The sequence below is a fragment of the Hypanus sabinus genome, chromosome 18 (genome assembly GCF_030144855.1).
Source record: "Hypanus sabinus isolate sHypSab1 chromosome 18, sHypSab1.hap1, whole genome shotgun sequence".
Classification (NCBI taxonomy): Eukaryota; Metazoa; Chordata; class Chondrichthyes; order Myliobatiformes; family Dasyatidae; genus Hypanus; species Hypanus sabinus.
Window position 1 is genome coordinate 22752578 of NC_082723.1, and position 22377 is coordinate 22774954.

Sequence of the window (22377 nt, forward strand, 5' to 3'; positions counted from 1 at the left end):
TTCACCAGGAACATCCTTGTAAATCTCCTCTGCACTCTCTCTACAGCATCCACATCCTTTCCTGTAGTGAGGTGACCAGAACTGAACACAGTACTCCAAGTTGGTCAGGCAGCATCTATTGGAAGAAGTACAGTCGATGTTTTGGGTCCAGGACCTGACGAAGGGTCTCGGCCTAAAACGTCGACTGTGCTTCTTCCATGATTGACGAAGACCATTACACCATATGCCTTCTTAACAACACCGTCACCTGCACAGCAGCTATGAGTGTCCTATCACATGGACCCCAAGATCCCTTTGATCCTGCACACTGCCTAGAGTCTTATCATTAATATTACATTCTGTCTTCTATTTTCACCGAACAAAATGAACAACTTCACACTTATCTGGGTTGAACTCCATCTGCCACTTCTCAGCTAGTTCTGCATCCTATTGATATCTTGCTGTAACCTCTGACAACCCTCCAGACTATCCATAACACCCCCAACCTTTGCGTCATCAGCAAACTTACTAACCCACCCTTCTACTTCCTCATTTATAAAAATCATAAAGGGAAGGAGTTCCAGAACAGATCTCTGTGGAACACCGCTGGTCACCAACCTCCACCACTGGTTCATGCAGAATATGAACCATCCACAACCACCCTTTGCCTTCTGTGGGCAGGCCAATTCTGGATCCAAAAAAGCAAGGTCTCCATGGATCCCATGCCTCATTATTTCTAAAAGAGCCTGGCATGGGGTACTTTATCAAATGCCTTACTGAAATCCATATACACTACATCCACTGCTCTACCTTCATCAATGTGTTTTCTTACCTCCTCAAAGAATTCAATTAGGCACATAAGGCACAACCTGCCCTCGACAAAGCCATACTGACTATCCTCAAAAGATTACGTCTGTCCAAATGCTCATAAATCCTGCTTCTCAGGACCTTCTCCAACAACTTGCCCACCACTGAAGTCGTATTCACTGATCTATAATTTCCTGGGTTATCTCTACTTCCTTTCTTGAACAAGGGAACACAGCTGCAACCTTCCAATCTTCTGGTACTTCTCCTGTCCCCATTGATGGTGCAAAGATCATTGCCAGAGGTTCAGCAATCTCCTCCCTCGCTTCCCACAGTAGCCTGGGGTATACCTTGTCTGGTCTTGGTGACTTATCCAACTTAATACCTTTCAACAGCTCCAACACATCCTCTTTCTTAATGTCTATACACTCAAGTTCTTCAGTCTGCTGTAAGTCATCCATACAATTGCCAAGGATGGCCCTTTATAACAGAGATGAGGAGGAATTTCTTTAACCAGTGAGTGGTGAATCAGTGCAATTCATTGCTACAGATGGCTGTGGAGGCTAAATTGTTGTGCATATTTACAGCAGAGGTTGATAGGTAGGTTCTTGATTAGTAAGGGCATCAAACATTACAAGGAGAATGCAGGAAAATAGGGTTGAGGGGGATAATAAATCAGTCATAATGGAATGGCAGAGCAGACTCGATGGGCCAAATGGCCTAATTCTACTCCTATGCTCTTTGATGACAGGACCTGGCAAGTGTGGATAGAGACAGGTTGTTTTCTAGTAAAAGTTTTTTTTTTGAAGTACAGAGGTTGTAGGTTCCTGCCAGAATAAAATGCAAGGATAATAGGTTTAGGGAACCCTGATCTTTGTGAGGAATTGAGGGCCTGGCATGACGTTGCTCTGGCCTCGAGGTAATATGGTGGATAATTCCCCAAGGCCTGATAAGGTGTTCCCTCAGACTCTGTGGGAGGCAGATCTCTGCCCTTGCAGAGATATTTAAGATGTCCTCTGCCATAGGTGAAGTGGTGGAATACCATTAATGACTTTCTGTTGTTGAAGAAAGGCTCTAAGAATAAGCCAGGAAATTATAGGCCGGTGAGCCTGACATCAGTAGTGGGTAAGTTATTGGAAGGTATTCTAAGGAACTGAATATATAAGCATTCGCATAGACAGGGACTGACTAGGGATAGTCAATATGGCTTTGAGCATCATAGGTCACATCTAAACAATCTTGTAGAGTTTGTCAATGAAGTTACCATGCAAGTTGATGAAGACAAGGCAGTGGATGTTGTCTACATGGACTTTAGCAAGGCCTTTGGCAAGGTCCCACACGGGAGGTTGGTCCAAATGGTCCAGTCGCTTGACATGCAAGATAAGGTAGTAAACTGGATAGACATTGAGAAGACAGAGTGGTAGTAAATGGCTGCCTCTCTGACTGCAGGCTTTTGACTAGTTGTGTGCTGGGTCTGTTGTTGTTTGTCTTTAACATCTACAACCAGGGTGACAATGCAGTAAACCGGATGAGTAAATTTGCGGATGGCACCAGGCCTGGGGACGTAGCGGACAGCAAGGAAGGCGATCAGCGTCTGAAGTGGGATCTGGGCCAGCCGGAAAAATGGGCTGAAAAATGGCAGATGGAATTTAATGCAGACAAATGTGAGATGTTGCACTTTGGGAGGGCAAACCCGGCTAGGACTTACATGGTAGAAGATAGAGGGGAGATTTGATAGAGGTATACAAAATCATGAGGGGTATAGATACAGTAAATGCAAGCAGGCTTTTCCCACTGAGGGTTGGATGAGACTGGAACTAGCAGTCGTGGGTTAAGGGTGAAAGGAGAAATATTTAAGGGGAACATAGGGGTAACTTCTTCATTCAGAGGGTGGTGAGTGTGGAACAAGCTGCTAGCGGAAGTGGTGGAACAAGAAATTAAGTTAAGTACATGCATGTGTAGGGTACATAACCATATAACAATTGAAGCACGGAAACAAGCCATCTCGGCCCTTCTAGTCCGTACTGAACATGGACTAGAGCGCTATGACCCAGGTGCAGGTCAATGGAAATAAGCAGATTAATGATACAGCACTGACTAGATAGGCCAAATGGCCTGTTGACTGTACTGTAGTCTTCTGTGACTTTATGTCTTAAACCCTGGACTCTGGGTGAATTCTTTCCAGCTACAGGAATCAGAAGTAAGTGGGCATTGATTTCAGATGATGGATTTTTTGAGGAAAAGTTTTTTGTTTTTCACAGAGAGTGGCTGATAACTGGTACTCGTCAGCAGTGGTGGAGGCATCTGACACAACTTTAAGAAACCTTTGGGCAATCACAAGGACTGAATGCAGACAAAGAGGCCAGTGTGAACATGGTCAGTATAGGGACCTGTTACTGTAATGTAGACCAGCGCTGGGTTGCGTTCATGTTCAGCAACCAACAGCAGGGCAAAATCAAAAATGACAAAGTTTTGTGGTGGAGAATAGAACTCTCCACCTACAACTATGATATCCTGTACCGGCCTGGAAGGCTCAATGAGCCCCCTGATGCCCTATCCCGGGGAGCGTGTGCCAGCGCACAGCTCGACCAACTATACGCCCTCCATGCACATCTTTGCCACCCGGGGTCACCCGATTTTACCATTTCGTGAAAGCCCAGAACCTGCCATACTCCCCTGAGGACATCAGGACGATGACCAGGGACTGTCAAGTCTGCGCTGAGTGCAAACTGCACTTCTACCGTCCTGAAAAGATGCAAATTATTGAGGCCACCCACCCCTTTGAGCGACTGAGTGTTGACTTTAAGGGCCCCCTTCCCTCTACCGACCGCAATGTCTACTTTCTCAACATTATCGACGATTACTCGCAGTTCCCCTTTGCCATCCCCTGCCCCGACACCACTGCCATGTCCATCATAAAAGCCCTGAGCCAGCTCTTCATTCTGTTCGGATATCCCTGCTATATCCACAGTGATAGAGGGTCCTCCTTTATGAGTGATGAGCTGCACCAGTACCTGCTGGCTAGGGGTATTGCTACTAGTAGGACCACGAGCTATAATCCCCAGGGAAATGGACAGGTGGAGAGGGAGAATGCCACTGTGTGGAAGGCCACACTCTTAGCCCTTAGGTCAAAGGGATTGCCGGTCTCTTGATGGCAGGAAGTCCTCCCCGAGGCACTCCACTCCATCCGCTCCCTGTTATGTACGTCCACCAATGCCACCCCTCACAAACGCCTATTCTCTTTTCCCAGGAAGTCTGCCACTGGGACCACCCTACCAGTTTGGCTGACGTCCCCAGGGCCAGTGCTGCTCCGGAGACATGTGAGGAACAATAAATACTCCCCGTTGGTTGAGAGGCTTCACCTACTACATGCAAACCCCCGATATGCCTACGTGGTCTTACCTGATGGGCGGGAGGACACGGTCTCCATCCACAACCTGGCGTCCGCAGGAGCAGCAGACCACTACCCCGAACACTCCACGGTAACTATGAACCCTGTACCCGAGGTGACACCGTGCACACTGATCCCTGCACAGACTCCTCACGATACTCCTATACCAGGCGTCTCACACGCGCATATACCAGGCGTCTCGCACACGCATATACCAGGCGCCTCGCACACGCGTGAGGGATCACTGATGCCTAGTGGGCTGACACCTCCAGTTAGGCCGGAACCAGCACAACCTTCATCTCCGGTGCAATCACCACCGGCTCCTGTGGAATCACAGTCAGCGCTACGTAGATTGCAGCGACAGATTCGACCACCTGATAGACTTAACCTGTAAATATACTTGTAAGAAACTTTGCCCCATGGGGACTCTCTTTTAAAACAAAGGGGGGTGAATGTGGTGAACTACATATACCTGTCTGGACACGCCCCCCCCCGCCCCCCCAGCTGACTGCTCCTCCCAAAAACAGGTATCAGTGTAACTAGTCTAACATTTCCTGCAATTGAGTTGCCACACAGCTTGTTATAGCAACTGCTTTGCTCAGGACTGTAAGAAACTACTAAGGATTGTGAACACAGCTCAGTCTATCACAAAAGAACATGGACTCAGTATACACTTCCTGTTGCCTTGGGAAAACAGCCAACAGAATCAAAGACCACTCCCACCCAGTAAGTCTCTCTTCCCCTCCATTTCTAACAACTTTGATAACACATACTAGCAGGCTCAAGGTCAGCTTCCACCTGTGGTTATAAGAGCTTTTGTAAGATAAAGATGAACTCCTGATCTATTAATCTGCTTTGCCATGGCCCTTGCACTTTGTGTATCCGCAGTGCAATTTCTCTGAAACTGTGACACAAAACTCTGCATTTGGTTCTTCCTCGATGAACTTATGTATGGAGTGATCTGTCTGGATGGCACACAAACATCTTGGTACCTGTGACAATAATAAACCATTTACCAATTTCTGCCTGAATCCTATTCCTGAATAACGACACCACATTTCTACTCTTTCAATCCACTGGGATCTTCTCAGAATTAAGGGAACTGGGAATATCATATCTCGGCAGCCTCATTTTTTCAGGATTCCAAGAGGCAGGCCCTAGTATAAAATATGCGTGTGTTCTTATTAAGGGCAGCAAAGAGTTAAGGATTGACACACACAAAATGGTGAAGGAACTCAGCAGGTCAGACAGCATCTATGGAGATAAATAAGTAGATGACAATTGGGGCTGAGACCCTTCATCAGGACTGTTTGTCGGTCTTTATTATAAATAACATTTTGTAAATTCTATTGTATTTCTTTATTTTCCCGTGAATGTCTGCAAGAAAATTAGTCTCTCACAGGGTGACAGGTACACACTTTGATGATAAATGTACTTTGAATTTTTAAAAGACAGGGGAAGAAGCCAGAAGACTTAAGGGTTAATGGTTGAGTTAAGGATATTAAGATCTGTCACCAAAGCTCAGAACACTACTTTTGCTAGAATTAGAAGTTCCTGGAGGCAACACAGCTGCAACAATGCCTGAAAGGGTCAAAGTTAATGCCTTAGCATGGTTGTCTGGATAAATAATGATGTTACTCCTCAAATAACAGCTTTGAGGACAAAACTCAGCTGTTCCTTCAACACACCAGTGTGGTTGATTAAAACCCCTCTTTAATTGAAGAATTGCTTCATTGCCCCCTTGCCCAGGCAGATATAGGAAGGATATTTCAGCTTTATGATATTGTGGATAGCACAGTTACAATTAACCACAGAGCTAAACAGCTGACTCTTCCAGCTGTTCCAGCTCTTCCAGGGTTCCAATCATTTTGTTTGTGTTTTATGATGCTGTTTCATGGGGCGAGAGATTTGCCTGAAGGATGAGCCAGACTAGCCACTATTCTCTAGAAAGTAGAATGACAGGAAATAATTTCATTGGCCACCCAGGATTGACGTGGAGCCTGTAATGATTCATGAACATTTCTGGCTTTCCAGGGGAACATGCATGGAAAGATTTGGTGGTGACAGGGGGTGAGGGTGAGAGAGGGAGAGGAAGGGGCAGGGGGAGAGGGAAAGGGAGAGGGGCAGAGGGGGAAGGAAGAGGAGAGAGAGAGGGGGAGAGGGAGGGGGAGAGAGAGAGAGAGAGAGAGGGAGAAGGTGAGAGAGAAAGAGGGCAAGGGGGAGAGAGAGGTGGAGAGAGAGAATGAGTGAGAATAAGAGAGGGAGAGAGAGTGAGGGAGAGAGGGAGAGTGAGAGAGAAAGGAAGAGAGAGGGAGAGAAAGAGAGAAAGAAAAGATCGGACTTCCACTGTAAAATTTAGGGTCCTGGGCAGTGTTATACAAAAGAGGGACAAAGGAGAAAAATCACATTGCTCCCTGAAAATGATGTCACGTAGACAAGGTGGGCAGAAGCATTGGGAATGCTGGCCTTCTTCAGTCAGGACACTGAGCCTAGAAATTAGTACGGGACAGTGTAGAGTGTAGAAGGTCAAAGGGAAATCCAGATTGAAGCTCGAGGGTCAGTTGGAAGCCCAGAAATTGAGGCCCAAGTCTATGAATTTTAAAGAGTTCACTGGGAAACTGTGTCTGTGAATCTGTAAGTAAACTGAAGTTCGGAAGCCAGCCTGCCTTGGGGGTTTGAGGACTGGGTAGGTTTGTGGGTGGGTGGATGGCAGGGAGAAATGGGCTTGTTCTGTTGACATTGCTTTGTCCATTGTTGTGTTCTCTGTTGTTCTGCTGAACATTGTGGACATGCGATGTTGGGACAGGAATGTGTGGTGACACGTGCGGGCTGCCCCCAGCACATCCTTGGGTGTGTTGGTTATTAATGCAAACAACACCTTTCACTGTATCTTTCAAGGTACATGTGATAAATAAGTATAATCTGATCTCTGAACCTGAAAGTCAGCATATACTGCTGCAGTTGTACAAGGCATTGGTGAAAGCACATTTGAAACCCAGCTATAAGAGAGAAGGCAGAGGAGATCTACAAGGATATTGCTAGGACTTGAATGACTGTGTAATAGAGAGGTTGAGCAGGTGGGGACTTTCATCACTGAAGCATAGGAGAATCTAGGGTGATCTTATGGGCGTGTGTAAAATCATGGGCTCAGGTCACTAGGCAAAGATCTTTTTCCCAGGGTTGGGAAATCAAGAACTAGAGGGCTCAGGTTTAAGGTGAGTGGGAGTAACTTAGTAAGAACCTGAGGAGCAACTTCTTCACCCAGAGGGTGGTCAGCATATGGAATGAGCTGCCAGAGGAAGTGGAAGTGGCTGGTACATTAACATCATTTAAAAAGGTTGTTAGATAGGAAAGCCTTGGAAAATAGGCCAAATGCAGGCAAACAGCACTAGTTTACAAAGCAATCTTTGGTGGCAAGAGACATTTGAGCTGAGAGACCTGTTTAATATTGTATGAATCTGTGTTTGGAAACACTTCTTTTGTTTTTAATTGGTTCTATTTGGATTCTTTGATTTGTGGCTGCCTGTAAGAAGACAGAACTCAAGGTTGTGTAAAGTATAAATACTTTGATAATAAAATGTACTTTGAACTTTGACCGAAAGTGCAGCCTGTGGTCTGTGGACAACAGGCTGTACTTCGAAACCAAAAGACACTTGGAGGGTGTAGTTCTAGGCAGAATGTGTCAACCCCACAATATGACAGCTATTTGGCTGGAGAACCATCACTGGGAACTTCACTGGAGGTTGCACCACAGACAAATTCAGTCAAACACTTCTATTGAGAACTTCAGTCAATGCCCACCACTGAAACCTCAGTAAAGGCTTGTCATTGGTGCATCAGACAATGCCCACCATTGGGAACTTCAGTAAAGGCTTGTCATTGGTGCATCAGACTAAGCTGAAGTCAGTGTGATCAAAATAAAGTTACACACCATATCATTCTTTGGTTTAATTCAAATGGGATCAGTAGGTATTGAGAGCACTTGCTGTTGGATCAGAGGCTCAGTAATGACAGCAGTGATCAGAGCTCATGCAAGGAAAAGTCATGAGAGAAGTTAAATACGCACCACAATTGAATGAATCTTGTAAATCCGAAATGATCCTCAAAATGTTGTTCATCTGATTGGACCTCTGTTCATTCTCCATGATGCTGTCCGACGCTGGATACGCAGAATCAATGTAGATCAAATCCAACAGGTAAATCCCTGAAATTCAAAGAATGTTTTCCAGGTTAGACCGTATCCAGAACTTAAGGCAGGGAATTTGAACTTCAGAACATTGGCTGATGTCTGGGACTACCCCTTTCTCTAACCCACAAAGCTACCCGTTAATTGCAACCACTGATTTGAGAAGGATGTCCCTACCACTGTGACAATATCACAATAACCCACAATAGCTCGTGATACAAGTTTCTACAGAAAAGCTAAATCAGTCTCAAAGTTCAAATTAAATTTATTATCAAGTACATATGTGTCACCATATACTATCCTGAGATTCATTTTCTTCCAGGCATTCACAGTAGAACAAAGAAAATCAATATAATCAGCGAAAATTTCAGATTTATTGAACAAGCATCCTCCACAGTAGGAGCTGGGCTAATGAGTCAGCATTCTGCTGTTCGTCCAGTGACGTTACTTCATCACCAGATCTTTGAAATGGCTGTTGAGCTCATTTAGAACAGTGTCTTGGTGCAGACACAACCACTTCATGGTCAAAGTCAAAGGAGATATAACATATAACATATAACAATCACAGCACGGAAATGGGCCATCTCGGCCCTCCTAGTCCGTGCCGAACTCTTAATCTCACCTAGTCCCACCTACCTGCACTCAGCCCATAACCCTCCACTCCTTTCCTGTCCATATACCTATCCAATTTTACCTTAAATGACACAACTGAACTAGCCTCTACTACTTCTACAGGAAGCTCATTCCACACAGCTATCACTCTCTGAGTAAAGAAATACCCCCTCATGTTTCCCTTAAACTTCTGCCCCCTAACTCTCAAATCATGTCCTCTCGTTTGAATCTCCCCTACTCTCAATGGAAACAGCCTATTCACATCAACTCTATCTATCCCTCTCAAAATTTTAAATACCTCGATCAAATCCCCCCTCAACCTTCTACACTCCAATGAATAGAGACCTAACTTGTTCAACCTTTCTCTGTAACTTAAGTGCTGAAACTCAGGTAACATCCTAGTTGACATCTGACAACACAGGTGGCAGGGCAGCATAGTGTTTAGCGTACTGATACTGCAGCGTGCCAAAGGCCCAGGTTCAACTCCTGCCACTGTCTGTAAGGAGTGTGTATATTCTCCCCATGACTGCTTGAGTTTCTTCTGGGTGACCAGGTTTCCTCCCATGGGTTGGCAGGTTAACTGAGTGCAATAGGGGGCTGTGGGCAAATTGGGCCAGAGGTGACTGTTAACCTAAATCTAAGAAAAAATCTAAGTTTATATATTTCATCAGCAAGAACAACGAGCCGGCATACAGAGAGGAGGTGCAGCGGCTAACGGACTGGTGCAGAGCCAACAACCTGTCTCTGAATGTGAACAAAACAAAAGAGATGGTTGTTGACTTCAGGAGGGCACGGAGTGACCACTCCCTGCTGAACATCAACGGCTCCTCAGTAGAGATCATTAAGAGCACCAAATTTCTTGATGTTCACCTGGCGGAGAATCTCACCTGGTCCCTCAACACCAGCTCCATAGCCAAAAAAGTTCAGCAGCATCTCTACTTTCTGCGAAGTCTGAGGAAAGTCCATCTCCCACCCCCCATCCTCATCACATTCTACAGGGGTTGTATTGAGAGCATCCTGAGCAGCTGCATCGCTGCCTGGTTCGGAAATTGCACCATCTCAGATTGCAAGACCCTGCAGCGGATAGTGAGGTCAGCTGAGAAGATCATTGGGGTCTCTCTTCCTGCCATTACGGACATTTATACTACACGCTGCATCCACAAAGCAAACAGCATTATGAAGGACCACACACACCCCTCATACAAACTCTTCTCCCTCTTGCCATCTGGGAAAAGGCACCGAAGCATTCAGGCTCTGACGACCAGACTATGTAACAGTTTCTTCCCCCAAGCCCTCAATACCCAGAGTCTGGACTGACACCAACTTACTGCCCTCTGCTGAGCTTATTGTCTTGTTTATTATTTATTGTAATGTCTGCACTGTTTTGTGCACTTTATGCAGTTCTGGGTAGGTCTGTAGTCTAGTGTAGTTTTTTCTGAGTCCCGACGAAGGGTCTCGGTCCGAAACGTTGACAGTGCTTCTTCCTATAGATGCTGCCTGGCCTGCTGCGTTCCACCAGCATTTTGTGTGTGTTGCTTGAATTTCCAGCATCTGCAGATTTCCTTGTGTCTGTAGTTTTTTCTGTGTTGTTTTTATGTAGTTCAGTGTAGTTTTTGTACTGTTTCATGTAGCACCATGGTCCTGAAAAATGTTGTCTCATTTTTACTATGTACTGTACCAGCAGTTATGGTCGAAATGACTGTACAATGTCCTGTGTATGTTACTCAAAATGGCTTCTTTGGTTTGTTACGAGCAGGAATGCTTCTTTGTCGGATAAGTGTTTCTCTCGCCGTTGTTTCGCTTTAGAATGGCTGATATGATAATTGTATTCATTTGTTAATCAATGGGGAATGTTATTCTGTCTTGTGATGCTGGGAACTTGGGGGAGGGGTTTTCGCGGGTTTTTGGTGTGAGGGGGAGGCCGAGGAAGACACTGAGGAAGGTGGACGTGTGCTGGACTGCTTGTAAGACCGCCGGGGTGGTCCCAGGTGCGACGGCCGGATGGGTCGATTGGTTCGTTGACTGAGCTCCAACAAGTGCACTAAACAGACTGAACTTTGATAAGTTGGCGCCTTTTGTTTTTTTCCTTATATATATATATATTGTATTGCCTACTACTCTTTTAATTTTAGTAAACTCTTTAAAGTGTATTTCATAACGGTATTTGTTGTGGGTTTGATACTGTTGGCGGGCGCGAGGCATAAACTCGATTCGCACAGAACCTGCGTGTACGGGAGGTGGGTTGGTGAGTGGCTGGAACTCCGTTTCCCCTAGACATATACCAGCCTTTTGGGTAAGTGTTACATGACAATAAAAAGTGACTTGACTTGAAAAGTATATACATGTCTTCATATACAACTCTGAGATTTATCTTCTTGTAGACATTCACAGTAGAACAAAGTAATGCAACAGAATCAATGAAAGACACAATCAATGTGCAAAAGACAAAATGTACAAATACTAAAACACAATTAACAATAAATAACATTGTTGTTATTTTCAACGTTGAATTTCTCAGTGTTATGTTACTAAGACAACTGCGCTGCTCCAAAGAGCACTGTAATAGGTCATTCTCACCCTTGGCCATTAGGTCCTATAATGAGTCAACCTATAGCTGAACAAGTGATGACAGCTTTTTTTTCTTTCATACTTCTCTTCTAATATTTGTATATCTGGGCACTTGAAATGTTACTGTAACACTGTACTTTTCTTTCAGATCAATAAAGTATCTATCTATCAATCTATAGCTGATCATTTAAAATGTGAAGTCAAGTGAGACGCAAAGATGAAAGCTTCAAACATCAATACTACCAACTACATAAGACATCGGAGCAGAATCAGGTGTCTCATATCGATCTTCCAGCACATTCAACAGATTTTTCTTCACAAGTTCCTCCATCTTCAACAAGATTCCATCATTGGGCATATCTTCCCCTCTCAATCCCTTTTGTACTCTGAAGGGATTATTCTTTGTGTGATTTCCATCTCCATCAACTACTCCTTGTCCAACCGCTTCTCTTTTCCTGAACCTGGTCCAGTTTAAGCGGTAATTAAGAGGAACGGGGTGGGGGGGGGGGATGACGTGTGCTGCACTTAATTCATGTGTTAGCTTCTGAAGTGCAAAAGTAAAACACCACAGATGCTGGAGATCAGACAAGCTCAAAACAATGTTCTTGATACAACATTCAACTTTGGTGAAAGGTCATCAATTAGTCATGCTAATTCTGTTTTACTTTTCCTACATAGGCTGCCTATTTCCAGCATTCCTGTTTTTATTTTTATTCATGGGGCTCTTGTCCTGGCTTCAGCGTTCAAAGTTTTGTGTGACCTGTACTCTGGTAGATTACAATCTTCCACCCTTTCTACCACGTTCAACAGATCTTTCTTCATAAGTTCCACCATCTTCAGTAAGATATGATCACTGGTCACCATCTTCCTCTCTCAAGTCCTTCCCTTCCAGTACTCTGAAAGAATCATTCCCTTTGGTATTTCCACCTCCATCAACTACTCCCCGTTTCACAGCATTCACAGGTCATAGAGTCTAGACTGTACCGGCATGGTTTCCTGCCTAATCCTATCTACCTGCACCCAGACCTCAGTCCTCCATAGCTCTCTCATCCATGTATCTATTCAAACTTAAATATTTAAGTTGAACTCGCATGCACCACATCCACCAACAGCTTGTTCCATACTCCCACCACTCCAGAGTGAAGAAGTTCCCCTTCAATATTTCACCTTTCAGCCTAAACCTGTGACCTCTAGTTCTAGTTTCACCCATCCTGAGGGGAAAATGCCTGCATTTCATAGATTTTACATGTACTTTTGTTTGTTATTTTTTCTGTCTCTCCACAGCTTCTTCTCTTGCCTCAATCTCTCTCCCTCTTGCCGAAGGCCTCCATTAGCCTATCAATCAGAGAGCACTATAAACAATGAAACCACCCCAGCAAAACCTGGGCTCACTCCTTCAGAGGTACTCCTGTTAGTCCAGTATCTTAACCACTACATTATCAAGCCTTTGAAATGGCTCGAACACGAGGAAGTCTGCAGATGCTGGAAATTCAAGCAACACACACAAAATGCTGGTGGAACGCAGCAGGCCTGGCAGCATCTATGGGGAGAAGTACAGTCGATGTTTCGGGCCAAGACCCTTCGTCAGGAAATGGCTGTCTAGCTCATTAAGACAGTACAGAGTACTTAGTATGGAACTGGTGGGCTTCCTTAACAAAAGAATGGAGACCCCCATCACCCAACACTGGGCATGCATCTGGTAAATTTTCCTTTTCCCTTTTCCCTCTTCTTCCATTTCCCACTCTGGCTCCCTTCTTACCTCCTCACTTGCCCATCACTTCCTCTTGGCGTCCCTTCTGCTTCCCTTTCTCACATGGTCCACTCTCCTCTCCTATTAGATTCCTCCTTCTTCATCCCTTTACCTGCTCCTCCTATCACATCCCAGTTTCTTACTTCATTCCCCCCTCCCCTATCCATCTGGCTTCACTTTCCACCTTCTAGCTTGGTCTTCTTCCCTCCCCCTAGCTTCTCATTCTGGCCGATTTTCCCTTCTTATTCAGACCTGATAAAGTGTCTTGGCCTGAAATGTTGGCTGTTTATTCCTCTCCATAGATGCTGCCTGACCTAGCGAGTCCCTCCAGCATTTTGCATTTTTAACTCTATGCATGCATCCCTCTCTTGGCAATTTAGAACTAATCTGTTTCCTCACTTACCAATTTCTGATGAAGGAGTGTCAACATGAAACATCAGTACTGTTCATTTCTCCACAGATGCTGCCTGAACTGCTGAACATTCTCCAATATTTTCTGTTTTTATTTCAGATTCCCATCATCTGCAGTTTTTTTTAAACCTTCCATTATTGTGACTCACTGGTCATGTTACACAATATTGCGACTGTGAACCTTCCACCCAATTACAGGCAAAAGAGGGAGATTGCTGTTAGTAACGTACACAAAATGCTGGAAGAATTCAGCAGGTCTCGGCCATAAATATCAACTGTTTATTCATTTCCACAGATTCTGCCTGACCTGCTGAGTTCCTCCAGCATTTTGCTTGTGTTACACTAGACTTCTCTCATCAGCAGAATCTCTTGTGTTTATGATAGGTCATTGTTAGGTGAGGGTGTATGGGAACTTCCATAGCACAACAACAGAGACCATCGCAGTTAACAGTTTACACAGAATTACGTGAAGGATTGGTTCATATAAAAATATGCCAAAATTCAAGAAGTGATGGAAATAAGCCAGTGGACAAACAGGATATTAAAAAAGGAGGTTGCAGGAATTTTGGAAAAGAACTCCATTCCACGTGTTGATGAAGGTTCAGATGGGGAATGGCTTGTCGGATATCTGCAGAAATGAATTTGTTTTACTTTTTCTATTAATTGTCTGCCTAAAGGAAATGCCAGTTTTTTTTTATTGTCTGTCACAAACTGGAGGGAGTTAAAGGTCTCTTTGATGGATCTGGAATTTTGTATGATTTCTGACAGGTAAAGGGAGCCAACTTCATCCTTTAAAGATGATACAGTGATTTTTTATGACAATCTGGTGTAATCACACCAGCTCTTTAATTTCAGGTTTATTGAACTTGGATCCTGCGGAGCAGGAGCTGAGCTAGCAAATCTGGATTCTGCTGTTTGTCCAGTAACTTAACTACTACATCACCAGATCTTTCAATTGGCTGATAAGCTCCAAATACTATATACAAATACTATATAAAAACTCGATAGTGCATGCTTGTTTTCATAATATGGCAAATTCAAGTGCAAGTTTGTTTGTTGTCATTCAACCATGCACATGCATACAGCTAAATGAAACATCGTTCCTCTGGGATCAAGGTCCAAAAAACAGTATATATAGCCCACACAGCACATACAGTTATGATCCAGCAGAGTTCAGAGTACTCAGAAGAGAACTGGTTGATTATCTTAGCAGAAGATACGAGCTTCCCATCACCCAACACCTGTGATGCATAAAGCAACACACACACAAAATGCTGGACGAAGTCAGTAGGCTAGGCTAACCAGTCAAGACCCTTCACCAGGACTGAAGGGAAGATATAAACTTCTTCCAGATAGGCTTCCCTGGAAGAGAGTTTGCAGTGGTAGTAGCATCATGAGTCCTAAAGAAAGGGCTCGGCCCAAAATGCCGACGGTTTGCTCTTTTTCCATAGATGCTGTCAGGCCTGCTGAGTCCCTCCAACTTTCCGTGTGTGTTACTTTTCATGTATCCCAGCTTCCTGATGGAACGGAACGGGTATTTGGGAATAACACACTAGTCAAATCACCGGCTTGAAGAAATGAGCACAAACCCATAATGAATAGGACAGAAATACTAAGAGGTGATGACAGATTCCCAGTCAGAGTATAAACAGAAATTTATCTCTTTGTGAATGCATTAGCCTTAATTATTGAAGATGATTGATCTCGGAAAACAGCTGCATTTATGCTGCAGTTGGCCAAATCTTCAAAAACATGTTTCCTGTCAAGTATTATGGCTGAAAACTTGAATTTTTCCAGTGAGCTCATACCTGACCTCAACATCTTCTCCGGCAGCCTCTGATCTCATCTGTTTTGCCTCTGTGGTGCGCCACCAATTACAGTGAGCTGAACTCTTTCAAGGGTAACCTAAGCTCATTCCAGTGGCTGTAAATCATGTCAGGCCCCCAACAAAAATACTCCTTCAGAAAACCTTTGCACTTAACACCTGAAACATCGAACCTCTCAAGTGGGATACTGCTCTTTATTTTCCCTTGCTTGAACATATTCGGGGATGGGGGTGAAAGATCCTCCCTTCAAAAAAAAAACAAAAGAATGATGTCAGCCCTAAATACTGAGGATGAGGGGACACTTGATGGAGGTACACGAGGGGTAAGCAGGCTTTTTCCACTGAGGTTGGGTGAGACTAAAGTTAGAGGTTATAGGTTAAGGGTGAAAGGTGAAATGCTTAAGAGGAACATGAGAGGGAAATTCACTCAGAGGGTGGTTAGAGTGTGGAATGAACAGCTAGGGGAAGTGATGGATGGGGGTTTTGATTTCAGCATTTAAGAGAAATTTTCGATAGGTTGCAGGCTTTTGCAAATAAAGAACAGCAGAGACATTTTATCTTTAAGAGAAACAGTACAACTCTTTTATTGTACTCCAAAACCTGAACACGAAGCGTGTTAAAAGTGCTTTACGTAATGACATCATCATGTCAGGCCAGTCTCTTAAAGTGAACCCTAGCTCAATGCTGGTGGCTGTGAATTATGTACGTTTCCGCCAATTATATTACCCTACAAGGTACACGAATGGGAGGGTTATAGCCCATGTGCAAATTGATGGGACTGGGCAGATTAAAGTTTGGCATGGACTAGATGGGCCAAAGGGCCTGTTTCTGTGCTATAGTGTTCTACAGGTTCACCACCTTTTGCTAAAGAAATTCCTCCTCTTCTCTGTTCTGTGCCCTCAAGTCACGGCAGGGTTCCGTTCATGTCCATTTCCATTGAGAGTAGGGGAGATTCAAACAAGAGGGCACCAGTTGAGAGTTAAGGGGCAAAAGTTTAGGGGTAACACAAGGGGGAACTTCTTTACTCAGAGAGTGGTAGCTGTGTGGAATGAGCTTCCAGTAGAAGTGGTAGAGGCAGGTTTGATTTTGTCATTTAAAATAAAATAGGATAGGTATATGGACAGGAAAGGAATGGAGGGTTATGGGCTGAGTGCGGGTTGGTGGGACTAGGTGAGAGTAAGTGAGTAAGTAAGTAAGTAAGCACAGACTAGAAGGGCTGAGATGGCCTGTTTCCGTGCTGTAATTGTTATATGGTTATATGTCAACTGCTCACAACCCAGACAGTACTCAACTCAGAAATCCAGTTATGAAGCAATTTCACATGCTGTAGACACATCTGCAACTCGGCAGCAGCCGGCAAAACCATCCCACCATCTCCCAACTATTTCAGTATTCAGCAAGCCGGCCGGTTGGTGAGTACCGCAGTGTTTGCACGCTGTCCTTGAGAACAGGTCGGATTTTTGCAGGTACGCTGGTTGTCTCCAACATGCCAAAGACATGCAGGCAGGTCAAGTCAAGTCAGGTTTATTGTCGTTTAACTATATACACATATACCATCAAACGAGACAACGTTTCTCTAAACCAGGGTGTAAAATACAGTAGTACACATAACACGCAATAACTTAAAAATATAAGGGTAAAATCTACAGATAAATTACACATAAATAAATGAAGTAAAGTGCATAAATTAAATATTGTGAGCTTGTTAGGTTAATTAGCCACTGCAAAATTTGGTAAGTGATGGAATCTGGACTCAGAAGGTTGGGAGTTCAAGTGCTACAGAACTCAGGATTATCAGACGTCCTGTCTGCTGGTTGAGACATTACACCACAGTTTGGTCTGCGGCCTCAGATGTATTAAACGGCAATTAAATCTTCCTCAGACTAATGGTTTGCTCGTTATCACATTGCGGTTTGCAGGAGCTTATTGTGCACAATTTGCTGCCGTGTTTCCTTTCTCACTGCTGTCAAAACCCTCGATGGTACTGAACCAGCTCTGAGGCTCAGTTTTGCACTTTAAGCGTAAAGTACACTCAGTGTTTTCTTCACCTGAATAAATGGTGCCTGTATTAAAGCACCGGGAGGTTCCGAACCTCCTGTACCAGGTGGTCAGCACCTAGCAAACGAAAACAAATATTAAAATAACCTTTTTATTTATAAAAGATGGATTTAAATACTTGGCTGACACTTCAAAAACACTTTCTTTTGAAATGACTGATGACCTGCCCTTGACTTTTCTCACAAAGAAAATCGTTAACATATTACATTCTAATCACATTTGGAAGTAATAAATAGATCACACTCAGTGGCAAACAGCCCCCAGTCTGGATAGACTGGACCTGTTTCTTTAAGAGATACAGTATGGGAGCAGGCTCTTCCAGCTCAGCTACACCCACGTGACCAATTAACCGACTAACAGGTACGTCTTTGGAAGGCGGCAGGAAACCAGAGCGCCTGGGGAAAATCCACACAGTCAAGGGGAGAACGTACAAACTGCTTACAGACGCCGGCGGGAATCAAACCCCCGATCATTGGCACTGCAATGGCGCTGCACTAACGTTACACTATGAGCCACCCACTTATAGAAACCCACAGCAGGGAAAAATCTCAGTAGGGTTTTCAGAGTTCAGGCCATTTACTTCTTCCTGGGGTAAGGAAAGCCTCGTTTTAGATCAGAACGAGACTCTGATCTTATTCCGAAAGCTCAAGAAAGCATCTTGTTCTGGATTAGAAGTGGAGAGAGTGAGCAATTTCAGTGTCCTGGGTGTCGGTATCTCAGAGGAACAAACCTGGCCCCAACACATCGATGTAGTCATAAAGAAGGCAAGGCAGCGGTTGTATTTCATTTGAAGCTTCAGGAGATATGGTATGTCACAAAAAGCACACGCTATAGATGTACCATGGAGAGCATTCTGACAGGCTGCAGCGCCATCTGGCATGGGTGGGGGGTGGGGGTGGAGGCTACCGCACAGGATCGAAGTAAGCTGCAAAGAGTTGTAAAATTAGTTAGCTCTGTCATGGGCATTAGCCTCTGTAGTATCCAGGACATCTTCAAAGAGCAGTGTCTCAGAAAGGTGACGTCCATCATTAAGGACCCCCATCATCCAGGACATGCCATCTTCTCTTTGCTACCGTCAGGGGGGAGGTACACAAGCTTAAAGGCATACACTCAACGATTCAGAAACAGCTTCGAACCCTCTGCAATTTGAGTTCTGAATGTACATTGAACTAAAGAGCACTACCTCACTGCTTTTTTATTTCCATTTTTTGCACTATTTAAGAACATAAAAAAATAGGAACAGGAGAAGGCCTGTCGAGCCTGCTCCACCATTCAGTAAGATCATGGCTGATCTGACCATGGGCTTATCTCCAGCTACCTGCCTTTTCCCCATAACCCTTAATTCCAACCTTGTCTTAAATACATTTACTGAGGAAGCCTCCACTGCTTCATTGGGCAGAGAATTCCACAGATTCACCACTCTCTGGGAAAAGCAGTTCCTCCTCATCTCCATCCTAAATCTACTCCCCCGAATCTTGAGGCTATGTCCCCTAGTTCCAGTCTCACCTACCAGAGAAAACAACTTTCCTGCCTCTGTCTTATCTACCCCTTTCATAATTTTATGTTTCTATAGGATCTCCTCTCATTCTTCTGAATTCCTATGAGTACAGTCCCAGGCGACTCAATCTCTCCTCATAGTCTAACCCCTCATCTCTGGAATGAACGTGGTGAACCTCCACTCAAGGAATGGAGACCAGAACTGCTCGCAGTACTCCAGGTGTGGCCTCACCAGTACCCTGTACAGTTGCAGCATAACCTCCCTGCTCTTAAATTCAATTCCTCTAGCAATGAAGGCCAACATTCCATTTGCCTTCTTGACAGCCTGCTGCACCTGCAAACCAACCTTTTGTGATTCATGCACAAGCACTCCCAAGTCTCTCTGCACAGTAGTGTGCTGCAATTTTTCACCATTTAAATAATAATCTGCTCTTTCATTTTTCCTTCCAAAGTGGATGATCTCACATTTACCAATGTTGTATTCCATCTGCCAGACCCTTACCCACTCACTTAATCTTTCTACATCTCTCTGCAGACTCTCTGTATCTTCTGCACAAATTGCTTTTCCACTCAATTTAGTGTCATCAGCAAACTTATATACACTACACTCAGGCCCCTCTTTCAGATCGTTCATGTATATCGTGAACAGTTGCGGGCCCAGCATCGACCCCTGCGGAACACTGATTGCCAACCAGAGTAACACCTATCTATACCAGCTCTCTGCTTTCTATTGGTTAAGCAATCCTCTATCCATGCTAATACATCACCCCAACTCTATGCATCCTTATCTTATGGATAAGTCTTATTGAACACCTTCTGGAAATCCAAGTAAATAACGTCCATCTGTTCCCCTCTATACACTGCGCTTGTTAAATCCTCAAAGAGCTCCAGTAAGTTTAACTACTTTATATATCTATCTATATATATATATTCACTTACTGTAATTCCCAGTTTTTCTCTATTATTATGTATTGCATTTTACAGCTGGTGCAAAGTTAACAAATTTCACAACATATGCTGATGATATTAAACATTTAAACAGATTGAGAGGGGATCTGATTGAAACAAATATTATTAAGGGATTGGACAAGATAGAGGCAGGAAATATGTTCCAGATGCTGGGAGAGTCCAGTACCAGAGGGCATGGTTTGAGAATAAGGTCATTTAGGACAGAGTTAAGGAAAAACTTCTTCTCCCAGAGAGTTATGGGGGGGTCTGGAATGCACTGCCTCAGAAGGTAGCGGAGGCCAATTCTCTGGATGCTTTCAAGAAGGAGCTAGATAGGTATCTTATGGATAGGGGAATCAAGGGATATGGGGACAAGGCAGGAACCGGGTATTGATAGTAGATGATCAGCCATGATCTCAAAATGGCGGTGCAGGCTCGAACGGCTGAATGGTCTACTTCTGTACCTATTGTCTATTGTCTATAATTGTGATTCTGATTATACCTAATATTATTTACACTTATTTCCTTCAGAATTGAATTCACATAATTCTCATAACCAGTCGCTTGATTCAATTCCATCAATTAGTGAGGTGAAAATCTAGGTTGTCAGGGTGTATAGTAACCTGTTGATGACTCAACAATATCTTAAATCAACTTGATGATCCAAACCAAAAGTTTTCCTGGTGGGACATCAGTCTTGGTTGAATGTAGTTGGTTAGCTATGGATCTGCACTGCCAGTACTTCAATAATAATTGGCAGGGACTTCTCGCGGTGGGAATGTAACTAACTCCCAGGTCTTAGGGTCCTTTCAAGGAAGACTAACACCCCAGTTTCAGCCCATCTCTGTGTCAGAACCTGCTGTTGTATATATCAGCAGCAAACTGACCTAGGTGTTGCTATTAATCTGAAGTTCTCAGCTACAGAGATGATGAAACTCCCAGACTGTGGTCAAAATAATTTCTGGTTCACTAATCTACCATCCATCCTCACCCCGACTAATGAAACTACCAACCCACATGTATGGTGAACACTTGGATGCTTCTCAAAGCTAATTAGCAAAGGATAATAAATCCTGTATGCAAAACACAGAAATAATTATATGAGGAGATATCTCACTGAAGCCCACGAGACACCAAAAGGCCGGGATAGAACGTATGTGGAGAGGTGGTTTTCATAAGCAGGAGAGTCTAGGATGTGAGAGCATAGCCTCAGAATGAAGGGATGTCTCTAAAAATTAGATGAAGAAGAATTACTTCATTTAGAGGGTGGTGAAGTGGTGGAATTTGTTGCCACAGACGGCTATGGAGGTGAAGTCATTGGGTGCATTTAAGGCAGGCATGGATAGCATCACAATTGGTAAATGGGCTCAGGGCTACAGAGAGAAGGCAGGAGATTAGTATTGAAGAAAAAGCCATGACTTAATGGCACAACAGACTCAATGAACTGAATAATTAGCCTCTTTGCTCTTACTTCTTAATTAAATATTTCAAAAAGGGAAAGAAGATAGCTCCCTCCTAAATACCTCAAATTAATATTGCATGTGGAACACCTTGAGGGCAAACACAGGACCTGCTATTAACTGCACAGTTGAGAAGAATTGATATCTAATGTTAGAAGTGACCAAGATCAAACAAATTCCACCACACTTACAGAGGCAGCATTATGGTGCGTCAGGCTGTTGAGTTAAATATTCTATAAATATCCTTTGAGACGTTGTAACCTGCCTGCCCATCTTCTGTACAGTCCAGTCAGAAGTTCCTCTCCAGCTCTTTCTATCATTATATGACACATCACATAATGATGACATGGCTGAGGTCATGGTCCAGATGCAGTTCAATGCAACTAGGCAGAATAATAGTTCAGTATGACTAGATGGGCTGATGGGCCTGCTTCTATACTGTAGTGTTCAGGAGAGACAGGTCAAACCATGACTCAATTTTATCCACCCCATTAACCCAAGAATAATCCATCTTTTCCCATCAATCTGGCCATTGAGCAGCAGCAGTTTTAAGCAATGGACCTTTAAGCAAAATTGCTGATGTGATGTGTAACAACAAACATCCACACTTCTGTGGTCATTGAAGAATTTCTTATCCATTACCTTTTAATTCCATCTCATAACTAAACACTAACACCATTACTGTAACAACCTCCAGGAAGATTCTGCTAAAAACTGCAAATTTATCAGATTCCAGCCTTGCCACATTACAAGTTTACATGGTACAAAGAATTTCACAAGCGTACTCAAATCTTTTAGGGGTTGGTGCTAAGTTCTATTTTTGTGTCCTCGCCAAGTTACTCCCCCAGCAACCTAAACTCCGGTGACTAACTTTACAGTCTCATTAAA

General features: G+C 43.8%; 1 protein-coding gene across 4 annotated transcripts in view; it reads right to left on the reverse strand.

The window, feature by feature from the left end:
* The window catches only part of ralgps1 (Ral GEF with PH domain and SH3 binding motif 1), a 733240-nt gene that overhangs the window by 186110 nt on the left and 524753 nt on the right, over positions 1-22377 (reverse strand). For all 4 annotated transcript variants that reach the window (XM_059993861.1, XM_059993857.1, XM_059993858.1 and 1 more), the window contains one exon: positions 8241-8378. In XM_059993861.1, coding sequence (XP_059849844.1) covers positions 8241-8378 — 138 coding nt within the window. The remainder of the gene's footprint in view (positions 1-8240; positions 8379-22377) is intronic.